This window comes from Vitis vinifera, chromosome 18 (assembly GCF_030704535.1).
Source record: "Vitis vinifera cultivar Pinot Noir 40024 chromosome 18, ASM3070453v1".
In the NCBI taxonomy this organism is placed as follows: domain Eukaryota; kingdom Viridiplantae; phylum Streptophyta; class Magnoliopsida; order Vitales; family Vitaceae; genus Vitis; species Vitis vinifera.
Genome location: NC_081822.1, coordinates 8,301,736 through 8,329,609, shown reverse-complemented (window position 1 = coordinate 8,329,609; position 27,874 = coordinate 8,301,736). Strand labels below are relative to the sequence as shown.

Sequence of the window (27,874 nt, the reverse complement as noted above, 5' to 3'; positions counted from 1 at the left end):
ACCATACCATCCATCATAAATCTTTGCTGTTCCTCCACTTTTATTTATGTTGTTGCATAATACTGATTATACAATAAAATCACTTCATAATATTTGATGATGTAATCATCCCACCTTTTTGTCCCTTCTTCATCCAAGATTTAGGTCTATTTGGAAAGGAAAGGAATAGTTTTTGAGAAAATTTTTAAAAACAATTCTTAATTATTTTATGAACAAAATTTTATCGATGACTCAAGTTCAAAAACCGGATTTCTTTGTTTAATCTCTCTAAAGTTATTATGCAGATACGCAAAATGTAAAAGTTTGCTGAGTATTTTCTATATATATTTTCAGCTATTATTCATAACATTCTCAATAATAATAACAATAAAAAATCCTCAAATTTATTTGCAAAAAACAACTTTTGTATCAAAAACCTGTAAAACATACCTTGCTTTTTTTAAGTTTTTTATTTGAATGATTGAAGTTTAAGTGTGTGAAGCAGAACCATATTTCGGAAAGAAGAAGAAGTGCAGAAGCAACACTTTGACGTTTATGTTTGGAAACCACTACCATTGCAAAATCTTTCTGGTTACAAATTTGATACGCCATCTTTCCGGAGACTAAGCGTAACTTCTAAGCATCAACATTTATACAAGCTCGATCTTTTCATCTTCTTCCCGTTCCTGTCTCCTTAGAGAGTAATACAGAGCCTTTTACAAATCAATCTGATATCAACTTGGTTTTAAGATTAATATTTGAATTTGGATGGATGGCTAACCGACTCAAGCACTATGACCTCTATTGAAGTCAGAATGGGGACAAATTCAAAGGAAAAAAATCCTTAGCTTGTGCCGTTTTCAGAGAATTGGTTGGTTTGTGATTCATAGTAACTTACTCTACAAAGTTGTGGAGCTAGTGAAATTAGGTGGTAGGAAAATGCATCATTTATAACTGTCATTGGAAACTGACGTCAGGGCAATGGTTTGTCTATAGTTGCAGTGGTCCTCCAAGGCCGGCTGAATGGTTCCATCACCCTACAGCGCACTACACTTTGTCTTTACTAAGCCCATTGCATGTCCTCCTCCCTTATGCTATTCTTCACTAAGCATTAAAACTTTACAATACAGTCAAATTGCAAGAGCTTCTGTAATACTGGGATTGCCTGGAAGTACAGACAACTTATGTGTGCTAGGTGCTACATCCAAAAATGAACCCCAAATGAAACAACTCACTGCTTGAAATTATGTGAACCTACAGGCTGGCTCGAGCTACCGTGTTGGTTGTGGAAACTGATTTCTTGTCCAAGGGCGTCAAGTGAATTTGAGCCCATCCAATGGGCCCACTCTGGCAGCTATTTCCCAAACAAGAAACAGTATTATTTCAGACTACACGGAGTAATGCTAAAGGTGGCTACAAAAATTCTGGGATCTGAAAAATTATACTATTTCATTGTTTGTTAATAGATATTGTGCTTGTCTGTTAAGAGCCTGAAACTTTTCAGACTGGCTCAAAATAAATGGACTTCAAGAGTTTGTGTGTAAGTATATTTTGCACTCAGAAATTAACAGATCAAATGTGGAGAGAAATGGTGTTGGTTAGTAAGCCTGCTTCCAAAACTGTGTGTAGTTAGTTCTTGTAGTTCTTGCAACAATCGTTGGTTCAATGGTGTATGCCCCTAGTAGTATCTGACATAGGAGGTGGATCCCATGGAGGAAGATGACCTGTTTATAGTGTGTAACCAATTGAATTCTTCTGGACAAATTGGTGTACTCAATTGTCATGGAGTGAAGAATAACATGATTTGTTTCTTTGAATTAAAGGCCAATCATAATCCAATTGACCCTCTGTGTCACAAGAGTGGGGAGCACTGCTCTAATTAAATTGGTGATGCATTAAAAGAAGCCCCATATTCTTAGCATACTTCCTTTTTGTAGTCCATTTTGATTCCGAAAAATTTTACATTCTGGGAAGCTTGAATATATACTTATTAATTACCATTTGAAGGCGAGTACCGTCGACTCTGTTTCAACAACCTCAAGGCGGAAACACCATGAAAATGGCTAAATGGCAGTAGCATTAGGTAAAAGCACAAACAGTAATATGAAATATTGAAAATATTATTACTGTTGTGTGGTATACCTGAATTATAAGAAGTTTGATGAGAGTTTTACTGAACTTCACTGATTTTAAAATTGTTAGTAGTCTGCTATTTTTTATCATTCAAAAATTATGAGTTGTAATCCAGTCAGTAGCCTCCTATTTCATGAAATGCATGTAACAAGATGACCATGAGATAGACAAATCCATTCAAGTTACTCTTCCAGAAATCCTTGTGCATTTTTCTAGAAGCATGTTCCACACCCTAGAATTGGCATATCCAGAGATGAAGCATTGAGCCATGTTTCATCATTCAATAACGGAACAGCTCAACAGCGTTGACGCAATGTGCTTACACTGTTGCCAACTTGCACCAGCAAACTCCCCAACCCTTCCTAAAGACAATCCTAGTCCTTTCATCTGTAACCATTATCTTCTAGGAAAGCTACTGCAAAGTTCTTTCTATCCAAGCATACCTAATATTTATCTGGTGCTACAAAGAAAACAATTGCACTCACATTAGCCAACAAAATTTTTACACTTGGTCAGCATATAAGGCAGTCGAGCATTAATTGGATCAGTCAACTAAAAACAATATTACAAGGGAAAAAAACAAGGTCTCCAGAATAACTACTTGCAGGGAGAAGAGGATTAGTGGTCCTCCAGGAACCCTTTCAATCAGAGGTAGAGCAGTGAAGTACCATCATGAACTTGGTCAAGACTCAAGACATCCCCATTCACACTTGGCTCTACCATGCTCTTAGCAGTGCTGTATGTCTCAAATTTAGGCCTAAAGAACATTCAGAAATCCCAAGCATGGCACACAGCATGCAATTACCGTTTTTAGGCTTGGAGCAAAGCATGCATAATATTTTTGAATAATTGAGAGATATGGCGGTGTATGATTGACAATTGCATGATTTGCATCGTCACAATGATAATTTCAGTGTAGAGGATAAGTGGCCAGATTGAAAGGAACAAGGTGGTGATGATGCACCCCACTGTGGGAGGCATGTAAAGAGATTGACAGCTACAATTGGTAGGGCAAAAGAGCATCCCACTCTTTCTAAATGGACATCCGTGACTTGGCCCGCCACTACTCTTCCCCTACAATTATCGTCTTTCCCTCAGTTTCCTTATCTCTTTTGGGATTCAACATTCTAACAACAACCTCTCATTGGCGCAACTTTATACCTACATCTCATCTGATAGCTATTTGTCCCTCTTAATGTTTTTTTTCATCTCCTGGTTCTTGCTTGTTGCATCCCCATGCAGATGGGGATAACCAGATTATTTTCAATTTATACCAACTCCCCTGCATTTTTCTCTCAATTAAATATATATGCCACGCCCATCATCAATCTGGACCATTCAATTGGTGATGCTGAATCACCTCTACAGTCTTCACATTAATCTTAGCAAGTCCAGCGCAAAAGGGTCCACCACCCTTCATTGCGACAAGAGCATACGCATCTCACAGACATAGGGCCTTGGAAGGGCCAATTAACAGCACTTGGACGAACTTTTTGTTCTTGGAATTTGGAATGGGTTCCTAGGATCCCTGCAATATATTCACTGCATCAAGCAATCCCCGTCATGTATCAGCATTTATAGTGGTATGGAGATAAAATGGAAGGGAAAAAAAGGGTAAAGAGGCAGAGAGAAGGATAACAAAAAGCAAAGAAAATAAACAATTAGTTTTAAATACAATAATTTTTTGAAATATATTTTTATATTTCATTTTTCTTTGTATTCATTTTCTCTTCCTTGTCATGATTCTATCCATTGTTCCTATTTCCTACAACACTATTACACTACTTTTGTTGTCTGACTAAGCCTAGACCCGTAACCGCACCAAGGGGGCACCATGGTACGGCCTTGGGCGTGCCTAAGACACATGACGTGACTCAAGCACACACACATGGGCTCTACGACATGTGTGGTGTGCACCTCGTGGCCGCAACGGCACAGGGCCTGGTGCGGCCTACCCCCTCCCCGCGCATGCACGAGGGCGCCTAAGCCTTGTGTGGTGAGCCAGCTAATGAAACCATGGGCGCAATGCCATGGCTCGTTGCTGGGAAGCAAGCAACAAGCCCAAGCCATGGGCACCTAGACATGGCACGGGCTTCACACATCAGTGTGGGGAAGGCACACTGATGTACCAGATGCTTGGTCAGATGGTTGGTGCACACTGTCTGGCTCAGAGGGCCTTGATCAAAGACATGTTGATGGGTACCCAGTCACAAGAGGCACCTTACGGGGGAGGGGTCGACTTGTTAGGGGGACTCACCAGCAGCTTGGGGAGCAAGACCTGAAGAGATGGCAGTACAGCTAGCTAGTGGCTTAGCTCAGTGACCAAATCAAGCCGTCATTTGACCTGCAGTTGGCTGAGGGATGATGGCTGGTGCAAGTGGGTGGCATGTGCAAGTCACTATCTAGGTGGTGGGTGGTTATGCAGGGCAGTTGAGGGCGGTTCTGGCCAGTTGCATAACCACCTAGTTGGCTCCAAGATTTGAATTGAGGAATTCAAATTTGTAACTGCAGCTTGAGTATTTTAAAAGGGTTCTTGTAGCCTTGAAACAGAGAGAGAGTTTGGGGAAAGGGTTTCTTCTCGTATGCCTTCGGTGAGAGCATTGTACTCTGGTTCAGGAAGCAATTTTGTCTTGTAAGAGTGATTAATACAAGTTGGGAAAGGATTCCCATAACCTCGTGTGTCCTTGTTGCTTTGTTCTTTCTGTGTTCTACTCTGTTTTTCTAAACGCTAGGAAGGGAAGGTTGGCTAAGGAAGGGTCCTTAGCACCACACACTCGTGAAAAATTAAGTGAGATAATCAGGGGTGTGACAGCTAGTATGAATCACTGGCCTAAGGCAACATGCCCAATGTCATTCTCGACCCAACCTCCTACCATGTGGCATATATATCCTTTCATATTCCATGAGTCAAAAGGAAGTCTAAACAGTTCAACATATTTTAATTCTAATATTATAGAATTCAAAGGGTATTAGAAGGACTGTCATCTCTGTTAATGACACTTCTATTGCATGTGCTGAAAGGGGGAAAGGATAATTGAAAGAAATATTTGATTCACCAAACAGTTGATCTCCTTATTTCGCCAACATACTTATAGGATTTGTTATAATTTTTCACCAAAACTGGGATAATTGCAATCATAAATTCAAAAATATTTCAATTTTCTGGAGGTAATTTAAGGGCCGCACGTCCTGGACAGCGGAATGTCCAACTTTGAGATTTTGTAAGGACTCATGGAGCAGGTAAGCTTGAAACTTTTTTGTCTGTTTCCATGAGTTCTTATCAGCCTCTCCAATTTGCGTTTTCCATCGGATACTGAAATATTATTAGTTTTATATATTAATAAATTCATTAAAAATAGATTAAAGAAATTGAAGATGGAAAAATTCTTCCATGAGTAACTAATTTTTTATTCATTTTTTTGGCGGATTCAAGGAAGGATTTGGTAGAGGAGGAGAACCTACCCTTCTCTTAATTAGGAGGAACTATTTACAAGCTCCTTGATTATGAAGCTTTTAAAAAATTGCTTTCTTTTGTTTATTTCTTTCTTTTGCCAGCTTTGCGGGTTTTGGTGTAAAGCAAAAACTAAATAGCATGTGACTTCTCATCATTTTTGTGCTTGTAGAAGTCTTTTTACGCTTTATACAAACATGTTTAGGTGTCAAATTTTTCTTAGACTTACTTGAAAGTGGTTTTGTTCAGATAGGTTAAACTCTCTCTCTCCACTTGAAGGCATTTGAAGGCTTTTTATAAACTTCTTTTCTCATGGGTTTTATATTATGTAACTTTAAAAACTTTTCGAAGCTAACAACTTTTATAAAGCTTTTCCAAACGGTATTAACTTTAGGACAGACTCGTGATGTTCGCTAGAAATTGGGTATTTTAATCGGATTAGGTGAATGATGCCACCTCTTCACTTGAGATGGCTTTGAAAATGGGTGGTTGGAGGGTAGTGCTTTGGATAATATGCTTTTTGTCCCCCATAAACCATTATAAAAAATAAACCATTTTTAGTATATCGTGTGAGGAGGACTGAGAAGCCCAAGTTACAATTTTGAAGTTCAACTCCGGGGTGAAAACTTTAGAGGATGCCTGTGGAGCTTGGCGCATGTTTATGGCCCAATGGTCCCAAACCCACCTATCTGCTTTAGCCCTTTTGGTGTGAAAAATGTCCACGACACATCAATTCTTGGATCCAATAAACAGAAGACTTACAACTCACAAGCTAGTAATGCTGAACATGTCAAACAGGTTGAGGGATTTGCTTGGCCAACTCAATTTTTATACTGCAATATGTTTTCCTCATATTGTCATATTTGGTTTATTAGGACGAGAAGAAGCCAGAAGCATTGGTTGCAATGAAAGAAAAGGTGGAAGGGAAGAAAGAAGTGACTGTAGCTGTGAGGAAATCAATGTAGGATGCGTGCATGTGGGTAACCCTGGGTCAGCTGGTTGTGCACTGTGCATGAATTAGAACTTGAAGGCAGCCTGGCGCAATTCGCATCGCCTTTTGGGCAAGGCATCTGAAAATGTCCTAGTCTAAAAGCGGACGCCTGATCCAGTTCGCTAGACCGATATAGAGAAGAAATATCTCATCAAAAGGAAAATATCGCTAGACCGATCAGTACATTATGATCGAACTTTATTTTGTCAAAAAATGAATTAGGTGTCAAGTTTCATTGGTTAATACACCTTCGATATTAGTAAGGTTAGATGGCTCACGATTGTTGTCTCTGGCTATAGTTTGTCCGCCAATAAAATCTCTAACATTTATTGACCTATAGGGTTGATTTCGCTATTTGAAAAAGATTTCTAAAATTGACCAACTAGTTGGGATTGTTTGACTGTTTCTTTTTGTTTATTGAAAAGGAGTTTGCTCTCTAGCTACTCACCTTCTTCTAGGCTTCAGACAACAGGAATCTAGGTTGGTTGTATTCATTATGGTTCCAATAATCCAATATGACTCCGTAGGGTGGTGGTCATATTGTCACCATGTTGCTTAATGGAAGTGCGCTAGTTCTTAGAATTTTGGCTTGAGTTTTTCGTTTGATGTTGTAAGCAAGAATAAAACCATTAGTTTTGTAAAAGTATCAATACTTGGATTTTACATATATATATATATATATATATATATATATATATATATATATATATATATCAAAAAAATATTAGAAGGAATTTTGAAAAAATTAGATGAAAATTGATCGAAACTCAAACATATTGAAGAAAACTTTAAAAGATGATTAAATAAACAATGATACACGTATTAAGTTGTTTTATTGCAAAAATTGATTTATGTATAAATACATAGAATTTAAAAACATATTTTGATATATATTTATCTAATTTGGATGTATTCAATAATATAAAAGAAATAATAATACATAGTTTTTATGTAACATATTTGTAAATTTATATTTCTTAAACATAAAATAAATAAATAAATAAAGACTAATTAAAAAATTATGACAACAATTTTTATATTTTTAACAATCAATTAAATGAAATTTGTATACCAAATTGTTAAAATTCACTTATTTATTAATTTTTTTATTTTAACATTTTGTATTTGGTATTTGGTATGAATCTATTAAAAAGTATATTAATCTATGTACTTTATAACAATAAGGGTGACTTAGCCCAAGTGGTCAAGTGTTTCCCACTACATGCATGAGGTTTGAGGTCAATAAAAAATTGAGAAACTTTCATCCTTGATTACAAGGGAATGATATTCAATAGTTTCCATATGGCTTCACTCTTTTTTTTTCTTTCTTTCTTTTGGATCAAAGCATCGAGCAATTCAATTTGATTTTACTTGACTAAGTCTTATGCTTGTTCAAAGAGAGAATTTACTTTAGCTAAATTCGGGAAACTTTCATCCTTGATTGTAAAGGAATGAGGATTATAAGGGAATGATTGATCTTTCTAACATATGATACTCAATAGCTTCAACATGGCCTTACTCTTTTTCTTTATTTTGTCGTTGTTCTTTTTTTATTGGGGACTCAAAGCATTGAACAACTCAAATTGATTTTACTTGACTATGTTTGTTTTACCTAACCCTCTTATTTAAAAACAAATTAGAAAGCTTTGACATAAACAGACTTCCAATAAAGAATTGAATGTCTCATCCAACAAGCATCAACTCCTATCAAACTAAAAAGTATGATTCTACTAAACGAGCAAGAAAAATCTAATGAAAAAACATTATTGTATGTCTTTATAATCAAACTCAAGGAATTCCCTAATACTAATCAATACTTTTTGATAATCTTATTAAGGGAAAAATAAGCTTAAACAACCTATCTTCCTAGTAATAATGAAGGCTTAGATCTATGATCATCCTAACATTTTAAAATTATAGCTCAAAAACCAATAAATTTTATAATATTTAGTAAAGGGTGTTTTGAGTTAGTGATAGAACACTAGAACTTAAGTTGAGTAGTTGTAGATTAGGCCTTTTTTTTTCAAATCCAAGAGTGTAACATGGGTCTCTTCTCACTTGTTGCTTTTTCACATGCTTCAGTGCATCTTTCTCATATATATCAATATGCTTAATTTCCTTGAGTTTTCAATAAGAGAGGGTTTTAGGTGGCCGTGCCAATAAATTGTCATGTTATGGAATGATCATTGATTAAGAATATAAGCTCCTAACCATGATTAAGATCATAAAACTATGGTTGTAGCACTTCACTTGAGTTCATTGTATAAACTATGCATTTAATCCTTGGACAATGTGTCTCAAATAGAGCTCCAATCATCTTTGTGGCATGTAGGATTAAAGTTCGTCATGAAGAGCATATTATTTCTTGGAGAAGGATGTAGGGCTTCGTTGTCCACAGTAATAGAACTTGTATTCATCCCGGACAATTAAGCGAATGAAAAACATTTTTTTTAATTAATTTGCTTTTCCTATTTAAAGCCCAGAACAATACATAGTGATAAAAGTACAAAAATACAAGAAAATTGTAGCAATTCAGGAGAATAGGATAAATTGGACATTTTGCGAAATGGATTCTATTTTGTAATGCCCAACTTGTGCTAAGAGTTTGGCGGAACCCAGCTATACAAACGCAATGGATCAGCTGGCAATAGCCATTGACCATCTCCAAATGGAATGAACAAGTGCTTTATTGTCAACGATTGGTGTAGGCGATGAGCACCCACCAGTACCCCTTTCTTCTTTGACATTGTGCCGCAAAACAGTTTCGTAGAAACCAATATAAAGAACATCTTATCTTGCTGACTCTTTGGCCGTGATGGGCGCATTATTCTATAGCAAATTTCACTATTCAATAATTTGAATCTATGACCAAGTATCCTGTAGCAAGTTGACGTGGATTTCGTCGTACTTTTGTGGAAGGCGCCCCTTGTAATCAATCATCATGGAGCGATGACTAAATATCAATACCAACCTTCCACTCCTATAAGGCTATAAGATGATTTCGCGTTTTCATTGTGCATTCCGCAGCCCCAGCCCCATTAGCAATTAATAGCCAACATGTCAATCTCTGGAATTCAAGGTCATTCGCTTGAGGTCACTGGTATGATCTTTTCCGTTAATTCTCAGGCAAAGAATTTATAGATCTTTAGCGTTGTCTTCATTATCTTCTTCTTTTTCGTCTCTTGTTTGATTTTTGTGGGTTTTTTGATATATAGTTGTAGGATGTAGTAATTTGAGGGACACAGAATGGATATCAAGGCAAGATCCCTATGTCTGTCTTGAATATGGAAATTTCAGGCACCAAACCAAAACGTGTACAGGTATATATATTTTCCAGAATTTCACTTGATATATTAATGAACACTCCAGACCCATCTATTCTTTCCAACTGAATTAACTGGCTTTGAGCTTGAATTCACGCAATCCCATTTCCAATTGGTTGTATAGATGGAGGTAAGAACCCATCTTTCCAGGAAAAGTTCATCTGCACACTCATCGAAGGCCTTCGAGAACTGAATGTTGTTGTCTGGAATAGCAACACCCTCACGGCGGATGACTTCATTGGCAGCGGAAAGTAATTCCCACTCTTTAAGAAAGTAACTTTGGAGGTATTTCTTGTCTCTAATCTTACTGACCCCGTTATGCTTCTTTATAGGATTCAACTCCACAAGGTCCTTTCCCAAGGTTATGATGATACTGCGTGGCCAATTCAGGGTAAATATGGAAGGTACATGAAACAAATACATAAATACAACTCAATGATCAAAAAAATTTCTTCCGCCATCGTCCTTTCTTTCTTCATCTGAAAAGCACTTCCTTGGGTGCAGGTACTCGGGAGAAGTTCGGTTCATACTGTATTATCCAAATGCTAATAACGTAATTCTTCGTTACAATATTATTTATTCCCAGTGAATTTCGATGAATGGATAAGGAATAAGCCATGTAACCAAAAATATATATTCATTAGTTCTCTCCCTGTTGCAGAAAACAGCCACAAGACTTGCACCATCAGTGCCATCATATGCAACACCCAATTCAGCCCTTTCTCCGATTTACTCGTATGATACTGCCCCCCCACCACTGCCAGTGGCTCCTTACCCGGCAGCCACCACCGCCTACTCTGCACCTCCTTACCCTCCTGCCACCAGTTACTCTGCACCATCTCCTTACACAACCTATTCACCATCATCCTCTTACCCTCCTTCTCAACCTCTAGCTGGCTATCCCCAGACATGTCCTCCCTCTGGATATCCTTCACAAACATTCCCACCTCCCCCTCAACCTTTAACATCACAACCATACCCGCCTCCTCCTCAACCCCTAAATTCACAACCATACCCACCGCCTCCTCAGCCCCCAGCATCACACCCATACCCGTCTCCTCCTCAGGCACCAGCATCACAGGCATACCCACCTCCCCCTCAGGCCCCTGCCTATTATCCTTCAGGTACACTTTTGAGTCTTGACTCTTTGATTTGTTCTCAAACCGCGTATGTGAAAATCCACTGCTATTGTGGCCTGGTAAAAATATGACGTTCTCCAAAATTTTGACCAAATCCCCGATTGTGTCTTATGGTACTTTTTTTTTCTTAGAAAAAAAAATGTAACTTTAATAGTCTAATATACTCGCTCGAATGCTGCAGCTCAATATCCCGCAGTCTATCCACCACCACCATACTAAGCTCTATATACAGATATCCGGCGCGTCTGGAGAGTGGAGAGGAGATACTAATAACTTGTTGCATGTGAAGAGAACGCAGCATCCAGGAGTAGCTAAAATCGCTTATATTCAGATGTTATGTTGGTTGTGTATTGATTCGATTAATTTAAAAGAAAGTGTCGGCCATTTTGATAATTATCAACTTTGCGTCCATCCTTTTTTGGTCATGTTCCGTCTCCAAACAAATGGGCACTGCAGTGGCTAATGGTTGCTTCTATGCTCTCGAGGACAATACAAGATCAACAAAGGCAATAGCTTTTGTAGGGAAAAATTCAATCACAAAAACAGGTCATTCCTCTCTCTTTTTGAACTTGTGCTTCGCTGGTCCTGAAACGAGAAATAAATTCCCTAAATACTCTTTTGATTGGATTTCTACAATCGCTATAATTAAAAAATAAATATGTGCTTCAATAAATTGGAGGTTAGACTTCCGATTCAGTGCGAAACGTGTACCGCCGGGTTGTCCTTGACCCGAGTTCAACAAAACCCAGACTAACTTTCTAATTAGCCTTATATATTATTTCTACACTCTTGATAAATGAATGGCATCCAAAAAAGGAAACTTACATGTCAACAATGACTTTAATTTAAATTTGTAATTTCAAATAATAACATATTAAATCAATTATAGTCTTTTTATTAAATGATAAGGCCTCATTTGAATTTTGAAAATTTGGAAGTAAAGATAAAGTGGGCACAAATCAACGAAAAAATCTTTCTTAATTCTTAAGTGATTAATAGAAGTTAGGCATCTAGCATAATAATAATCTAATGTGCCATACTTATTTTTAAATTATTAAATAAAAATAAAATATTAAAAAAAAAACCTAAAACTAAGAATAAAATAAATATCAAAGTCAAATCATCTAATTTTATTTGATTTGTAGTATCGATAACATTGTTAACATGACGTCTTATATTAGATATTTTTTGTTTTTATTTGATAATGACCATTAAATCGTTTGGAATTATTATTAAACACTCGAAGATGACGGAAATTTTTTTTCATCTGAGGAAGAATCTACCCAAAAGGAAATACATAATTTAAGAGGGTGAGAGAAATATATACTAGTATGATCCGGCCCAGCGGCCCAGCTGCCCAGAAGCCCAGCCCATTCCCCCGGTCGAAAAGAGAAAAAGGTTGTGTTCGGGGGCTTTAACTGTAAATAGATGGGTGCTCCATAACGTCGTCTTCCTCGATACTCCCAAGGCATCCGCCCCAATTCACTTGCACCCATAAATCATCAGAGGAGGACCTGGATCCATAAGACTTGAAAATGGACTTTCTAGGGATAGATTTTAGCTGTGCCTTTGGATCGCTGCGGAGCGGCCAGATTCCGCATAAGGACTGCCTGCTTCCCATTATCTCCAAGCTCCTTGGTTATTGCATCGTCGCCGCTTCCACCACCGTCAAAGTCCCTCAGGTAGCGTTCCTCATCAACCCTTAATCCTCTCTTCTGTTCATCACCAACCTAGTGCCAAAGCACGTTAAATTTTAACACTCTGTTGCTTTTTCGGGTTTTTAATTAACTGATCCCTTGAATTTAGCTGAATCTCTTCTTGTTCGACCTAATCATGATGTGTTTTCTTTTCCTTCCCTTTCCCCAGCAACCAAACGGAGCGCTAGTGTTTTTCAATCTTTGATTACTTTTCTAAAATTCTGATGGATGATCGCACTCTAGATTCGCGAATATTGCTTGAATTCAGATTTTGTTTTATGGATTGGGAAATCAATCACTAACGACTTTGATCTTGTAATAATAATGCCATCAATATCGCATTATATTTACTTTAATATTAAATTCTACATTAGTCATTAGATGATTGATTAAACAATATTTAGGTCATATTAGGAAATGCACTGCTAACTATCTCCCCTTCAAACAAGTTTTTACAAAGTCATGGTTGTTTTTGGTATTTGAAAAACCTTGATCTTGTTGGTTTTGTTGATAAGCCCAACCACTCTTGTCATATTAGCTTAAGTGTATGAATGCTTGTTTCTTATTGGAGAAAAATTGTAAGTTATCTATCAATATATATAAATAAAAATATGATATTTTTTATGGTAAGAGTTGTATACTTCCTGGGAATGTAGGAAAGTGTCTTCCTGTGTCCAGATGCCGCATTATATGAAAGACCTGAATTATATACAATCCCAGTTGTACAAGTTGTCAAGTTCCCATTTGATTGGATATGATCTGCTTATGTTTTCATGAAAATACCTCTGAGATGCTAAAATAGAAGTATGTTTTCAACTAAGGGATCACATTTTCACCTACTTATAACACATATTGGATGGTGAAAAATATCATAGTTCTCTCATGAAGAGTGAGAACACTTCTGGCCACAAAACAATTAGTTCTGTTTATTACCATCTGATTTTTCAGTCTATATCATGTGTCAATTGTTTTTTTCAGCCATAACTTAAATCCATTCTGCAGTCAACCTGAATCAAACAATAATGCAATTTGGTTTTCAATTATGTCTTCAACTTATTTGATAGAGTTTTCTTTCCATAGATAAAATCTAAGATCTAGTCTTGAATTTTGCAATCTGGATCTGTGTGTGTGAATTCTATACATAACATCTATACAAGAAGGAAAATAAACAGCTAAAAAAAAATATAAATTGATTTAAACCAATAACACAGTGAGAGGCTTGCACACCCGTGACCAAACTTCAGGTTTGATGCCTTTTTATTAGTTTCAACTTGTAAAAGTCAATTTCAAATATAATCTTGTCCAGGAAGTTCCAAAGTAAAGCTTTTCGGATTTGGATCCACTCTGTATTTCATGCTCTAACAACATATAAAGTGTAATCTATTTATTATGTCCTAGCATTCCATTCAGGTTTGGCGATTGTGCTTCTTGTTGACCAGTAAGATGTCACTGTTTGCTTGAACATGTGCTACAACACATTGCAGCAAGTTACCTAATGTTTTCTATTACTTTGACAATATATGTACTTTGATGTTATTTTATCTGTAGATATTAAAAATTTTGAAACATAAAAGCATCAGAGGGCTTAGTACTGTAGCCTTTGAGCTGGAAGTTGTTGGCTATACCATTGCTCTGGCTTACTGTCTCCACAAAGAGCTTCCATTTTCAGCTTATGGGGAGTTGCTATTTCTTTTAATCCAAGGTATATTCAATAGCCTTTACTTGTATTTTCTGTTGTAACAGATTGTTGACAAAATGCTATCCAGTGATATGAAGGTGGAAAAAAAGAAAAAAGAAAAAAGAAAATGCACAGGTGTAATATGCAGATGGAAACTGTATGTCCTTAAATGAGCTTGTGTTGATGTTCAGGAGGTATCACCTTGATGCTTAGGATTGCCAATAAATTAGTTCAGTAAGTAGTCCTAAAATAAAACTTTTGTGCTGAAACCCATTGTGGGTCACAGTCCAGTCCAGTCCATGGTTATGGCACATTGGCAGGTCTTACGACATGTTGTCTAAACTTGACCTGGATTTTGGACACTGAAGTGTCTAGGTTACAAGAGACCTAAACTAAGTTCTTTGAATCATTTTACATTAATTATGTATATCACAGGATTTTGGACACTGAAACTGTCTGAATAATCAGACCCAAAGTTACGTTCTTTTAGCCATCTATCCTTAATTATATATATCTCAATCTCAAGTTGTATTAGTTGACTTGGTGCTTTGAAAACCTCATATCACAATCTGAAGATCTGACTTACCCTCTTTTTTGCTCATCTTTACAGCTATAATATTAGTCGCTATAATCTACTATTATTCTCAGCCTGTGGGAATCAAAACATGGATCAGGGCATTACTGTATCCTGTTTGCTTGCTGAGGGAGACATTGTCTTGAAATTGTTCTTTGCACAAATAAAAAATATAGTCCTCCTTTCCTTAACCATGATTTTCAGTTATTGTGCTGTGGCACCTACTGTTTTAGCTGGTCAAGTTGATCCAGTCCTGTTCGAAGCTCTTTATGTGAGTAGCAACTTTTGTTTTTGTTGGAGCTAATTACAGCTCTAGTTTTCTGCCTTGTTCTTATGGAAATCCAGTTGCATGTCCATTCAAATGTTTAGGCATTCATCTTTTATAATTATATTATTATGATACTGTGGCTTTTCTAATGTGGAGATCATCTGGTACAGGCATCTCAGCATGCGATTTTTTTCTTTGCCAGGGTCCCACAGATATGGGCAAATTTTAGGGTAAGTTGAAACTAAAAGATCTTTCTGCTGTTGAGAAAATTGTAGAGTATATGCTATTAACCTTTGATCCATGTTCATAATTAAATTCTCAATTTTCAAAATCCAATTGTTGGAACCATCCTTAAAGCTTTACTTGCATGTTTGTGCCTGTTTTAGGGTGCACAACTTGTAATCTTTATAGTCATCAACAGTTTTTACCACACCATTCTGGATAACAAGGTCTTGTCTTTGCATCATCTTCCAAAAAAGAGAATGATATTGATTTCTCACTTTGTTTCTGTTGCCCATTTAGAACCAAATTATTTTTTGCCTCAAAATTTTTGCAGAATTTGAAATCAATATTTCTCTAGCATTTTTAAGCTTTTTCCTTTGTTTTTTTTGCTAACTTTTGTGTGAATGAGGAGTAACTATTCTTTGCACAGAACAAAAGCACAGGGGAACTCAGCTTCTTAACATGTTTGATGAATTTTGGAGGTTCCATGGGTGAGTTTGCACTGTGGATTGCACTTGTGCTAGGATAATTTGACATCTTTTGGGAGAAACCTATGAATTGTAACTGTTTGTTTTGCAGTGAGAGTCTTTACAAGCATCCAAGAAAAAGCTCCAACAAGCGGTATCCTTTTAATCTCCCATAATTGTGGAATAAGTCTCTCTTAATCTTATCTACTAAAAACTAGAAAATCTGTGGCAATGCCATTGTAGCCATATCTGAGTCACATTGTTGTCAGAATTCCCAGGTTTTACCAAATGCAGGTGCAGATATGAAAATTGTTGCCCGAAACCATACAATCAAATACTGGTCCTTGGATTTTGTATTTTAAGTAAAGAGATGTTGGAATTTTCTTTCTATTGCCATAAACTCCCCGAAATGAAGAAAATTGTAAAATGTCAAAAAACAATAGAATGGCCTTTAATGCAGAGCTACAACTTGGGGTGGTTGGAAGTAAACACAAGCCTAACCAAATCTCATCTTAAGTTGGACAGTTTCAACTCAAGTTCAAATTTGAGCAGGTTTTTAAAATTGTTTGGTTGGGTAAAAATTTAATTATTTTTAAAATTTATGTACTCTACATTCATCACTACATCAATCCATAATCAATTAATTATACTTAAAGAATGAGTATTACAAAAGGAATGCATCTATGGATAGACGTTAAAATATGTTATATGGAAAATGTAAAAACTTGTAATAGAAACAATTCATATCAAAATAATGTGAGGTTTCCTATCATGTTACAACTACTAGAAAGGTTAGTCATTTTTTTGTTTCATATTTTATTTCATCTACTTTAATTTTCCTTTAGTTCATGTATTGAGTGTTGCAACAGTACATATGACATCTAAAAACATTGTGGTTGACATTCAACATAAATAGCATATTGACATATGTAAGTGTTAAGAGTGAGTTTTAGGTTAAGTTTTGGATTTTCCATCTAAGATAGGCATAAACTAGTGGTTTTTCACTGTTTATCTCTCTCTTTTTTCCCTACCTTTTTATCATGAAAATTTTCCATTCTTTTTGGTATTATCCCCTTCCTTTTTCTCACTTCTCACATAAAAATGAAAACTTTCTAAGGCTACAGAGGAGGCCAAGAGGTAAGTGGAATGAGTTTAGTGTGAATGTATGGTTCAATGATGTTAATGAAAATGGACATTAGATAGAACAAAAAGGTGAAGCCACATCCTTCTAACCCCTACTATTTTGAGTGAGCCTTTTGAGTGGTTGCATGCCATGAAGGTAGGAACAAAATATGTTTATAATGCACTGTTGCAGATTTTTGTTGTATTACATCAGTTAATAGGTCTTTGAATGAAAATTCCCTCCCTAACTTTTTATGGAATTCACACCATACTGTTTGTTCACTGTTTTGTGTTACACCTAAGCTGCATATACAAGTTTTCACTTTTATCATGTATTCTTTCTTTTACCCATTGTCTTCCTTGATGCTTTGAAGTTCTTATGGGCTCTGTGATTGGTGTTGTGACAAACGGAAGCATCCTGAGTCAAATAATTATATACCAGAAGCCACAGGTGAAGAAGGGGAAGAAAGTAGAATAGAAGACAATACCTGTTTACAGTTAGCACTTTGCTTGAATTCAAGGTTAGCTGGTGCTGCAGGTGATCCAGCATGCTATAGCTACCCATGCATATGGGAAATTGAAAATTATCCATTTAGTTAATTATTATTTGAAAATCGCTTGAATTCAAGGTTGGACAGATGCTGCGAGTGTGCCAGTTTTCTCTGGTTGTCAATGCACGAAGGCAAGTTACCTAGATTCTTACTCTCAAGATGCAGTTTAGAGTTGTTTATTGGATGAGTATCACTTAGTGCCGCCATATAGTGTTCTCCTTTGGTTCATCTTTCTTTTTTCCTTTTTAGCCTTTTAATGAAGTGGGTTTTGACCTTTACCTCTGGATAAAACTTCATTACTTACATTTAATTCGGCCAATATATGGATCTCACTATTTTATACTTAAAATTCCTGCATCCAGATTGGTGATTCACTTTTCTAAACCTCAGGTAATGGTTTCAGTTTATATTACTTCATATGTTATCAAGGAAGAGTTTATTTTCTTTGTTAGATGATTAGTACTACTTCTCCCACTGGTAGATGCTTTGGATCCGGAGTTGGCCTCAGTGGGGAAAGTTCCATTACTATTTTTATTCTTCTGTATTGGGAATGCTGGCATGAAGGTAGTGTTCATTTCGAGCTTTAGCAATTCAGGAGAATATTTTGTATGGTTTTTTTCTTTTTTCTGTTTTTTGTCATTAGCCGTCTGACTACTGATGTGCTCCGGCTCTAATGCATCTTTTGTAGGTTATTGTTCTTCTAACTAATCTCTACCCTGATAAAATGCAATTTTCTGCTAAAATGTTGTGGGCCAAGATAGTGATACTTAAGTATTCTTTTTTTATATTAATTGATTTTTTCTTCATTAATTATCTTCTTGAAGAAGAGTTTTGAACTAATCTTCTATGATCATATGGATTTGTTTTAAAGGTTGTCTGCAACAAATTGATAAAGAAAAGGCAATTAAAAAAAAGGGGGAAGGATGAATGGGTTGCTCGCATTAATATGAGAGAATTAGTTACATCCCCACCTAATCTCTCTTTATATATATATATATATATATATATATATATATATATATTTTTAAAGAGAACTATGAAGAAGATAAAGATGGGGAGTTAAGGATTAGGATTTGGGTTGGAAGAGGGAAGAAGGAAACAGGAATATTATCTTTTCATGATTTTTTTTTTTTTTTCATTTTTGTAAAAAATAAAGGTTAAAGGAAAAAAGAGAAATGATGGATGTTTTTAAATTTTTTTCTTGATATAATTGTTCATTATTAATAATGCCTATGGTATTACGTATATTATTATATTATTAAAGAAAAGGGTAAATCAAAAGAAGATACTGTCACATTTATGGTTAAAAGGGCAATTAAAAAAGAAATGGCCCATGCAAACTGTTTAGAGAGGACTACAGCTGCATATAACCTTATTTATGTAAGAATAACTTAAAACGAATCATGAGCTATAGTTTAGGAGCATTACAAAAGCGTTCGGCCGTGTTAAATGCATAATGCACGCGTGGCTGAGAGAATGTTTTAGGAGGGGTTGCTGGGCCAGCTAATTTTTTTTAATCAGCTACCCAATTCGCCAAGTTGGGCTAACGCATGCCGGACGTTGAGGCTGAACTTGTTCAAACTTGGATCCATCTTACTCTTAAGATTAAGACAATATAAACACGCAATTCTTGCATTACACCTTTTTATGCCCTCGGTTTTAATTGTTTCTACCAAAATACTCTGCAAACTGATTAAACATTTTTCACTATTTTAAATTAGTTATTTACAAAATAATGCATTCATTATAGGGAAAAGACCAGGACATAAAAAGCAGACGGACTCTTAACGTAAGCCCTGCCAACAATAGGCCTAGACATCATCTTTGAATTTGAGGCCTGAATTGAGCCACCAGCGCCCAATTTGAATTCTTAAGCTCACATTCTATAATCTATAGGGCCTGGGACTGAGACAGGCTCCGCGTTTGGATCCTTATAGACTGGTTCAGAATCCGCCCTGATTTAGGTCCCTAAGCAAGATATCAATAGACGGCAGAATTGAACCCACTGAAATTGATTGGGTTGGATTTGGAATCAAACAGATTGAACTGGGTTTGTCTTGGGTTGATCCAAACCCATGATAATTTGCCCTAGGGTTAGAAGATCTCTGCCAGTCCTGCCCCCAACCATCCCACATATCAAATATCAATAGGGAGCTATTAGCAAGGTGGAAATAAAAACAGGGAGAAAAAAAGGAACAGCAGATACATTCGACCTGATGTCAAATTTATGACCAATTTGCCATCCAGGATGCTGTACTGGTGAACGTATAGGCTGACTACTACTCAGTCCTCACTCTGCGAATAATGCGATGGCACCAAAGAAAGCCGCTATAGTCGTGGCGCCCGCCAAAGGCAGCTCTAATTTAAGGGCTGTGGAGATATTGGGATATTTTAGTGGACGAAGACTCGGCCACATTACATGACTTATGGTCCAAGCTGATATTTAGGCACAGAACCTGAGTTGACCAATAGTCAATAGGAAAGAGATTTTAGCCCCATTTGATTGCCCTAACTGAAGAGGGGAAATAACGAAAGAATAATAGATACGAATAAGCCTATCTTTTTTCCATGCTTTTTCTTCTCTTCTTTCCACCGTCTCTTCATTGAAAATCTGCTGTATTCATCCAGTTGTTGAAAGGGGCCAAAATATCAGTTACCAAGGCACCAAAATCTTGTGAATATTTCCCATCCCAATGGGTAGGCAAGTCAGGATTCCAGACACTGGAAAACCACCTTGCCATCTTCAACCATGGAATAATATTAAAATCTCATTTAAAAGATATGCACGCACACAGCAGCCAGAATCAAATAGACAATGGTGGGTATGAATTGAATAAACAATGGGGATGTGAATAATTTTCTACAAGGACTCAAAAGACGGTCTAATTTGGAGCTGATTACTCACTCCTAGGCCATCACCCATTACCGGGACTAAACTTTGAAGCTGCCTGCCAAAATTTGATCCTTGGAACTTTTAAGCAACCTTGCAAGTTAGTAGGAAATGCTAACCAACGCAGCACAAAAACCACCCTTCATTCCTGCACCCTGCAAAGGATAAAGCATAACTTACTACACATGTATGATTAGACCTTAGCAAATGTATCTGATGATTATTTTGGTAGACAACTACCAAAAGAAAAAAGACACCTATCCTTGCTAGCATATACCACATTAATAATATAAGGATTTATCATCTTCATGGTCAATCAGCTAATGACCATATGAGCAAAATAAGATCCAGCATAGTATACAGGAATTGTAAACAGATGTTACCAATGATTATTATAATCACCCACTGGTGATTCAACCAGAGGAACATACCACTTGCATGTACAAATGTTTGCCATTCAGCTCCTGAATCTTGTTACCCTGTAATCCAACAAGTTCATGTTGTATCAGCCAACCATAACAAGCAAACAAGATCTGAAAGATGACCATGGTTGCCACACATCAAAATAAATCTCCATATCATCGAGATATCCCCTGGTGCAACCACAGCTGAAATTCAAATAAGAAAATTATGGCCCAATAAATTTCCCACCTAATGGAATGTAGCTTGTAGGGCAAAAGCATCTTAAAAGTGATCTTGATGGTCAATTCCATCAAGCATGCAGAGATCTTCCTTTTGACATTCATGTATTCAGAATGATATTAGAAGAGTGCTTGGTAAATCAACTTATTAATGACTTAATATGACTTGACAACTTAATTTAAGTTATCAATTATATTAAGTAAATTTGGTAAAGTAACTTAATATTGTGACTTAAAGTTAGAAATGCCTTCGTACATCAACTTAATGACTCAATATAATTTATTAACTTAAAAATAATTGTGATTGCGATGAAAGCTCTAACTTGCCTTTTGAAGAGAGCTATAGGAGGAGGTTTTTTGTCCGCTTGTCAAGTGAGGGGAAGAGGGGGTGAAGGGGTTGCAGATGCAGATGATACCTTATTATTCTATGAGGCATCCCAGAACCAGATGACTTTTCTATGCTGGCTACTTATGTGGTTTGAGGCTATTTCAGGGTTGAGAGTTAACTTGGATAAAAGTGAGTTGATCTCAATGGGAAGAGTGGAGAGTGTGGAGGATTTGACTTCAGAACTTGGTTGTAAGGTGGGAAGTTTACCCTCCACTTACTTAGAGATGCCATTGGGTGCTCCTTTCAAGTCCGTGGTAGCTTGGGATAGAGCTGAGGAGAGGTTTCATAAGAGATTGGCTATGTGGAAGTGACAATACATCTCTAAGGGTGGGAGAAATACCTTGATTCGAAGCACGCTATTGAGCCTACCTATTTACTTCATGTCTATACTCCTCACTGACCTAGGTCAATGAGATTGAGGCTAGAGCAAATTCAAAGGGATTTTCTATGGGGTGATGGGGCTCTTGAGCGAAAAGCTCAATTGGAAAGGCGCCCAACCATTTGTTCAAATAAAAGAAAAGGGGGTTTGGGGGTTAACAGTCTTGCTATTCTCAATAAGGCTCTCCTTGGCAAATGGAGCTGGCATTTTACGAATGAGAGAGAGGCCTTTTGGAATCAAGTAATAAGGGGGAAGCATGAGGAGGAACGAAGTGGCTGGTACTCTTGCGAAGTAAGGGAGGGATATGGTGTGGGGTTGTGGAAAGCAATTAGGAAGCTTTGACACCTCATTAGCAGTAGCCTTTCCTTTGCGGTGGGTAATGGGCAAAGGGTGAGTTTTTGGAGGGATAAGTGGTGTGAAGACAAACCCTTGTGTGATTCCTTCCCCTCTTTATTTGCCTTAGCTGTTTCCAAAGACTTGGGTGAAGGATGTTTGGAATGTCTCAGAAGGTGGGGGGAGCTAGAGTCCTCGTTTTACTAGACCTTTCAATGATTGAGAGGTGGATGAGGTGGAGAGACTTTTGTTATGGTTGGGTGGGAAGAGAGTGAATTTGGATGAGGAGGATAGGGTGTTGTGGCTACCAATGGAGAGTGGTAAATTCTCTGTAAAGTCTCTCTATAAAGCCTTAGAGTCGAAATCCTCAATTTACTTCCCAATGAAGATCATTTGGAATTCCTGTGTGCAGCCAAAAATAAGCTTCTTTGCTTGGGAGACCTCATAGGGAAAAACTTTAACTTTGAACCAAATTCAGAAGAGGGGTTGGGCTTTAGTAAATAGGTGTTATCTTTGTCATTCAAATGAGGAATCCATAGATCACTTACTTCTCCATTGTGTAAAGACTAGGGCTTTGTGGGAGATGCTCTTTTCTCTTCTTGGAGTTTTGTGGGTGGTCCCTTCTTCGGTTAGGGAAACCCTCTTGAGTTGGAATGGATCTTTCGTGGGTAAGAAGCGGAAGAAAGTTTGGAGAACGGGCCCCTTGTGCATTTTTTGGACAGTTTAGAAGGCAAGAAACAAAATCGCCTTTGAAGACAACATGTTGTCCATCCAAAGGCTAAAAAGTTCTTTTGTGTACTTATTATGGTCGGAGACTAAGTTGTTTATAAAATATGGTCCTTCGACATTAATAGATTTCATTGATTGGGTGGGTTCCCCTTAAGGGAGGGGTTGTCTATTGTATATCATTTTAGAAAGTTTTTTGTTTCAACTGTGAAGGGGGTGAGTGTATCTTTCTTGTATTTATTGGGCCACTTTTTTAGCGCCTCTTTTTAATACAATTTCTTTTCTTTACTTATCAAAAAGTAAAATAAAATAAAATAACTTAAGAATAATTTAACTTGAAATCAACTTAAGTCATTAAGTATCAAGTATTAGGTTTCATCAAACACCCTCTAAATGCCAAACTCACAATTCATAGCTTCTTCTATCACAACATCTGTTATTTGCTAAAGAAAATAAAAACCTAGTTTGTTCAGAGATATAGAATAAAATAATCAAAGTTTGCAATCAATCAAATTAAGAGCCTCTACAAAATAACCAACTTAATATAACATTTATGAATAGACCTTTCTCTATTACAACAAAAATTGGTTATCCTTCAGTAAATAGAAAGTGGCAAGTAGCAACTACAAAATAGTTGAAGCAAAAACAGCAATCCTAGACCACATTTTGTGCAGCTTTGATATGTAGTGCTGCCAGTGACACCTCAGGAAATAGCTCAATTATACTGCCAGCCTAGCAATAAGACAGGCCTTAGGAGTATAATCAGCTACCCAATTAAATTCAAAGTACTAGTAATTGCTTCAAAAAGTCACACTCTGACAGAACTCTTCTCAGTATGGTTAAGACTAAGCTAAAGCTCAATTGCAGCAGCCCAAGTTTAATTTCCTTGGATATATCACCAAACTACAAATAACAATTCAAAAGTCTCTCTCCAGTATGTATCTATACCCAACAAGCATAAGAAAGCTTGACATAGATCTCAAAAATGTAAAAGAATCTCCCATAAGATGGCCAAAACATGTCAAAACCAAGGGATCAAAACATATACATTTTCTTAACTGAATGTAACTTGTTAAAGGCCCATATTTGAATCAGCATGGTGAAAACATTGACTGGATCTTAGACAAAAAGTAAGTCTAAGTAATTTTAATTTTTTAGAAGATCTAATGGTTTTAGAAAATAAATAAGAGTCTCGAATAGTTAATAGATAGGTTAGGTTTACTTTTTCATATTTTTATTCAAATTCTAAAATTTTCTAAAGGCTATAAATATGACTCATTGATGTAAAATCGGTTTAAGTATTAATGGATTAATAATATCATGCTTTCCTGCATGCTTTGCAACTCTCAATGTTGAGACTCCATTGACTTTCTTCTAGGTGAGACTTCTAGAAGGCCTTAGTCACTCTTAGATTTATATCTCTTCTTCATCTTCTTATCCTCTTTGTCTATATATTTATTTTATATGTTTCTGCTTCCATAAATTTTGTCCCTTGTTCCTCTCCTTAAACCCCAGCCCACCAATTTGATTGTATACATCCATTCGAGAGTTGTTCTACATTAAACTTAGCCAACTACAATTAAACCAACTTGATCAAGAAGTATTAGAAAAAAGTAACTTCAATTGCATTAGTGCCAAAGAGCACACTGCCATATTTTACAAGCAAATGTAACCCATAATATATAAATGATATAAACCATAATGGAGAAGATAGATAGACATGAAGCTCTAAGCACCTTTACTTTCTTGGCATACAAAAATATTAAACCAAGGCTAAAGAAATTGTGATTTTATGGCTCTTCAGGTCAACTGTTTGTAAAGATAGAGAGAATTGGTGCAGAAGTTTTCTTATCTCATCATATGCAAGAGGTATTGCAACAAGGTGTACTCACCATACCTGAACCACCATATGTGAGACCACAGAATAACGGCCCACCAGGCTCATCATGCAAATAGTTACATGACATCACCTTTAGTGGGTCAGGGTGTGTGTTGCCTTTGGACCCTGCCAACCAAGAGATATAGAAGCATATCCAAATATAAAACTGGATAGACCAGATGGTGTATTGATAGTTATACCATGTAATCTATATATACACACACTACTAACAAAGGAGCATATCAAACTGCAATAGTTAGCAGGTTTGACAATGGAACCAGATAGCTCATCCAGCATGTTCATAAAAAAGCCAAGCTACTCACAGTGAAAGATGTCAACTGACTTTCTAAGCTGTATACACCCAAAGAGCACAAAAGAAATAACCATCATTTGCAATATGTGTGAGCTTCATATGGTTACTTAGCTAAAATGATAGAAAACATATAAGGAATCAATTCATGTTCTCTCAACATATGTTACTACTGCCACCAAAAAAAGTGCAAGAATCCACAGAGGATGAGCTAATAACTATTCAAAAGCAAAGAGTTGTTTATCGCCACAACTAACATGAGAGCTAGTTATGGATTATATCATGTTTCCTTCAAATTGAAGTAACCAAGGAAAGGGAAGAAAATTGAAAATTGTCTTACATATCATCCTAGCCAGCTATTAATTAATATCTGACAATATACTGATCTAGTCCACATATTTTCTCCTACTGCTCTTCCAATTGTCACAAGACAGTGTCAAAAGAGTAAGTTACCAACGAAAAAAGCAACAGTTCCAGTAAGTATATGAGATAAACCAAAGGGGGGAAAAAGGGTGGAACTGATAAAATCCAACCCCAGACACTAGATGTTCATTTCAGGCAATAAAACACACAAGGATAGATACACAAAAGACAGGAGCAGAAAATACAATAAAAAATAATGTAACTAGATCAATAGTGTTTTTCATTTCCCAAGTTCTGTTCAGTTACTTCTCTGATTACCCCGGGAACTGCTGTTACTGCTTGTCCACCTTCTCAAAGTTGAGGCCACTAAATTCCTTCCCGTTAGAAGCCCTAACCTTGCCTTAAGAGAGTTTGATCGACCAGAACTGCTCGAAGCAATATTAGCAGCTCCATTTTGACTGGCCAAGGGAGGCAATTCAACTGCATTTTCCTGTGCCCCACCATCACTAGCACTTGCATCTTGATGCTCAGTTTCACCCGTGTCTAAATTGACAGCCAGTGATTCCCTACTTGCCCTCAATCCATCCGCACCCTCATAAGTCACTGCCCTGCACTTCTTAACCTTCACCTTCACCAAATTAGGGCATCCGCATGCAAGTGCTCTCATACCCTGATCCGAAACAGGGCAGCTCTTGATACATAGCTTCTTCAATGCCAAGCATTTTGCAGCAATACAAGAAATCTCAGCATCACCAACAGTATCACTCGCACACAATGCCAACCGCTCCAGATTCTGGCAATTTGCAGCCAGCATCTCCAAACTCAACTTTGTGGGATTGACACCAATAAGAACAAGTTCCTGAAGATTGGGGCAACATTTTGCAACCGCACTTAGACCTTCATCGCCTATCCTGTTTGCCTTCCATCCATCAATGTGAAGCTTCCTCAGAAGTTTACATCGTTCAGCGACTGACACAAGTCCTGCATTCGTGCACTCGGAAGTCTTCACAAGGTGTAAGATCTCAAGATCCAAAAAATGCGATATAGCTACAAGGCCGAGATCACTAACTTGAAGCCTTTCCAGATGGATTTCAACCATACTAGTGGTTCGATTAGCAACAAGCTGGAGAAGGTTGTCGCAATCCCCAGAACACCTGAAGAGTTTTAGTGTCCGTAGATTCTTGGCGCCGATAATAAGCGGCCAGAAACACTGTCCATTATACTGCTCCTTCAAGCATATTGTTTTGAGAGATGATGCAGCTACACCGGGCCCAATCTGGTCCACAGCCGATCCATCGGAGATTCCTCGGAGGCGCTTCACGGATAACTCTTCGAGAGCAGAGCAATTATCTAGGACTGCGCTCATGCCCTTGGCTCCAAAGGTACAAGATCCACATGAAAGCTTTTTCAACCCTTTGCAATTCTTCGCAAAAACCCCCATGCCGGCATCGGTCAATTCACGGCAAGCGCGGAGTTTGAGACGAGTCAGATTCCTGCACCCGAGAGAAATGAGTATAAGGGCATCGTCGCCAATGCTAACAGATCTCCGATCACATTTGAGAGCGAGTTTCGTCACCGCGTCAAACCTAGAGAATAGAGAAGGAACGACGGTAAGTAGATCGGAGTGTGCATTGAGAGAAAGTCGATGACGGGTCTGCCCCTCAATCCGGAGCCATCGCCGGCAGACGAGTGAGCACTGTTTGCGATCACCAGATCCAAGCGACTGGAAAATGCAAGCCAAGCATTCGTCGGGCAGATCGGAGATGTAGTCCAAGTCTTCATCGATCTGCCGAAACTGAACGTTTTCTTCGACCTGCATCGAAGGGATCTGCACCATTGATTTACTCCGGGATCGATGAGGGTGATTGCTGCCTCGGCGACTAGATCCTGATGATATCGCAGAAGTAGAAGCTGATTGGCCCATCCACTTCGACCGGAACTACTAACAGCGAACCAATACGAACCCTAATCCTCCTTAATCTAAGCACCACCGGAGCTTAGTTTGAGGCTGAGATCGGCTCTAAGGTTACGGATGGCCTCTCTCAACTCCCGCTCTGCCGTCGATGGTTGGTAGACGGACTTCAAATTAGATTTCATTTGGCTTTTCTGGACTTTGTTACCTTATTCAATCCCTCATCTATCTCTTTTATTTCCTTTTTATGAGTGACATTCCAGAGTGGACGCCCCCGTATGCTTACCATGCACCCTGCACCCAAGTCGCACGTTTCTGCCCCAATTTTCCATCACGTGCGCCCACTGGTTGAATGTTAGAAGCTCCAGTATTCAACCCTGTGCCGTATGTAAGGAGTCGCATCCTCCTAAATTTGAACTTTCTCCTCCCACCACCTTCCATGGACAAAAAAATTCGTC

The 27,874-nt window shown here is 37.4% G+C and overlaps 3 protein-coding genes across 3 annotated transcripts; 2 read left to right on the top strand and 1 right to left on the bottom strand.

Annotated features, from left to right (window-relative positions):
• Nucleotides 1–9,569: 9,569 nt before the first annotated feature.
• On the top strand, nt 9,570–11,408 carry LOC100252428 (leucine-rich repeat extensin-like protein 3). The gene is made up of 7 exons (XM_002282965.4): nt 9,570–9,654; nt 9,770–9,874; nt 10,002–10,128; nt 10,210–10,281; nt 10,382–10,430; nt 10,539–11,001; nt 11,198–11,408. The coding sequence occupies exons 1-7, from the start codon at nt 9,612–9,614 to the stop codon at nt 11,233–11,235; spliced, it is 897 nt and encodes a 298-aa protein (XP_002283001.1). The 5' UTR covers nt 9,570–9,611; the 3' UTR covers nt 11,236–11,408.
• A 1,020-nt stretch (nt 11,409–12,428) lies between these two features.
• LOC100264234 (mannose-P-dolichol utilization defect 1 protein homolog 2) lies at nt 12,429–17,944 on the top strand. The gene is made up of 8 exons (XM_002284955.4): nt 12,429–12,698; nt 14,262–14,415; nt 15,002–15,074; nt 15,170–15,236; nt 15,404–15,463; nt 15,886–15,946; nt 16,035–16,076; nt 17,419–17,944. The coding sequence occupies exons 1-8, from the start codon at nt 12,552–12,554 to the stop codon at nt 17,520–17,522; spliced, it is 708 nt and encodes a 235-aa protein (XP_002284991.1). The 5' UTR covers nt 12,429–12,551; the 3' UTR covers nt 17,523–17,944.
• A 7,698-nt stretch (nt 17,945–25,642) lies between these two features.
• On the bottom strand, nt 25,643–27,874 carry LOC100259063 (F-box protein At1g47056). Its single transcript, XM_002284962.5, has one exon. It carries the CDS (start codon nt 27,426–27,428, stop codon nt 25,803–25,805), a length of 1,626 nt encoding a protein of 541 aa, XP_002284998.1. The 5' UTR covers nt 27,429–27,874; the 3' UTR covers nt 25,643–25,802.

Coding starts and splice junctions, on each gene's coding strand:
- LOC100252428 (XM_002282965.4), top strand. CDS start 9,612: ATGTCAATCTCTGGAATTCAAGGTCATTCGCTTGAGGTCACTG. Junction 9,655..9,769: donor TCATTCGCTTGAGGTCACTG/GTATGATCTTTT, acceptor TTTGATATATAG/TTGTAGGATGTAGTAATTTG. Junction 11,002..11,197: donor CCCTGCCTATTATCCTTCAG/GTACACTTTTGA, acceptor CGAATGCTGCAG/CTCAATATCCCGCAGTCTAT.
- LOC100264234 (XM_002284955.4), top strand. CDS start 12,552: ATGGACTTTCTAGGGATAGATTTTAGCTGTGCCTTTGGATCGCTGCGG. Junction 15,075..15,169: donor ACATGGATCAGGGCATTACT/GTATCCTGTTTG, acceptor CATGATTTTCAG/TTATTGTGCTGTGGCACCTA. Junction 16,077..17,418: donor AGAAAAAGCTCCAACAAGCG/GTATCCTTTTAA, acceptor GATGCTTTGAAG/TTCTTATGGGCTCTGTGATT.
- LOC100259063 (XM_002284962.5), bottom strand. CDS start 27,428: ATGGGCCAATCAGCTTCTACTTCTGCGATATCATCAGGATCTAGTCGC.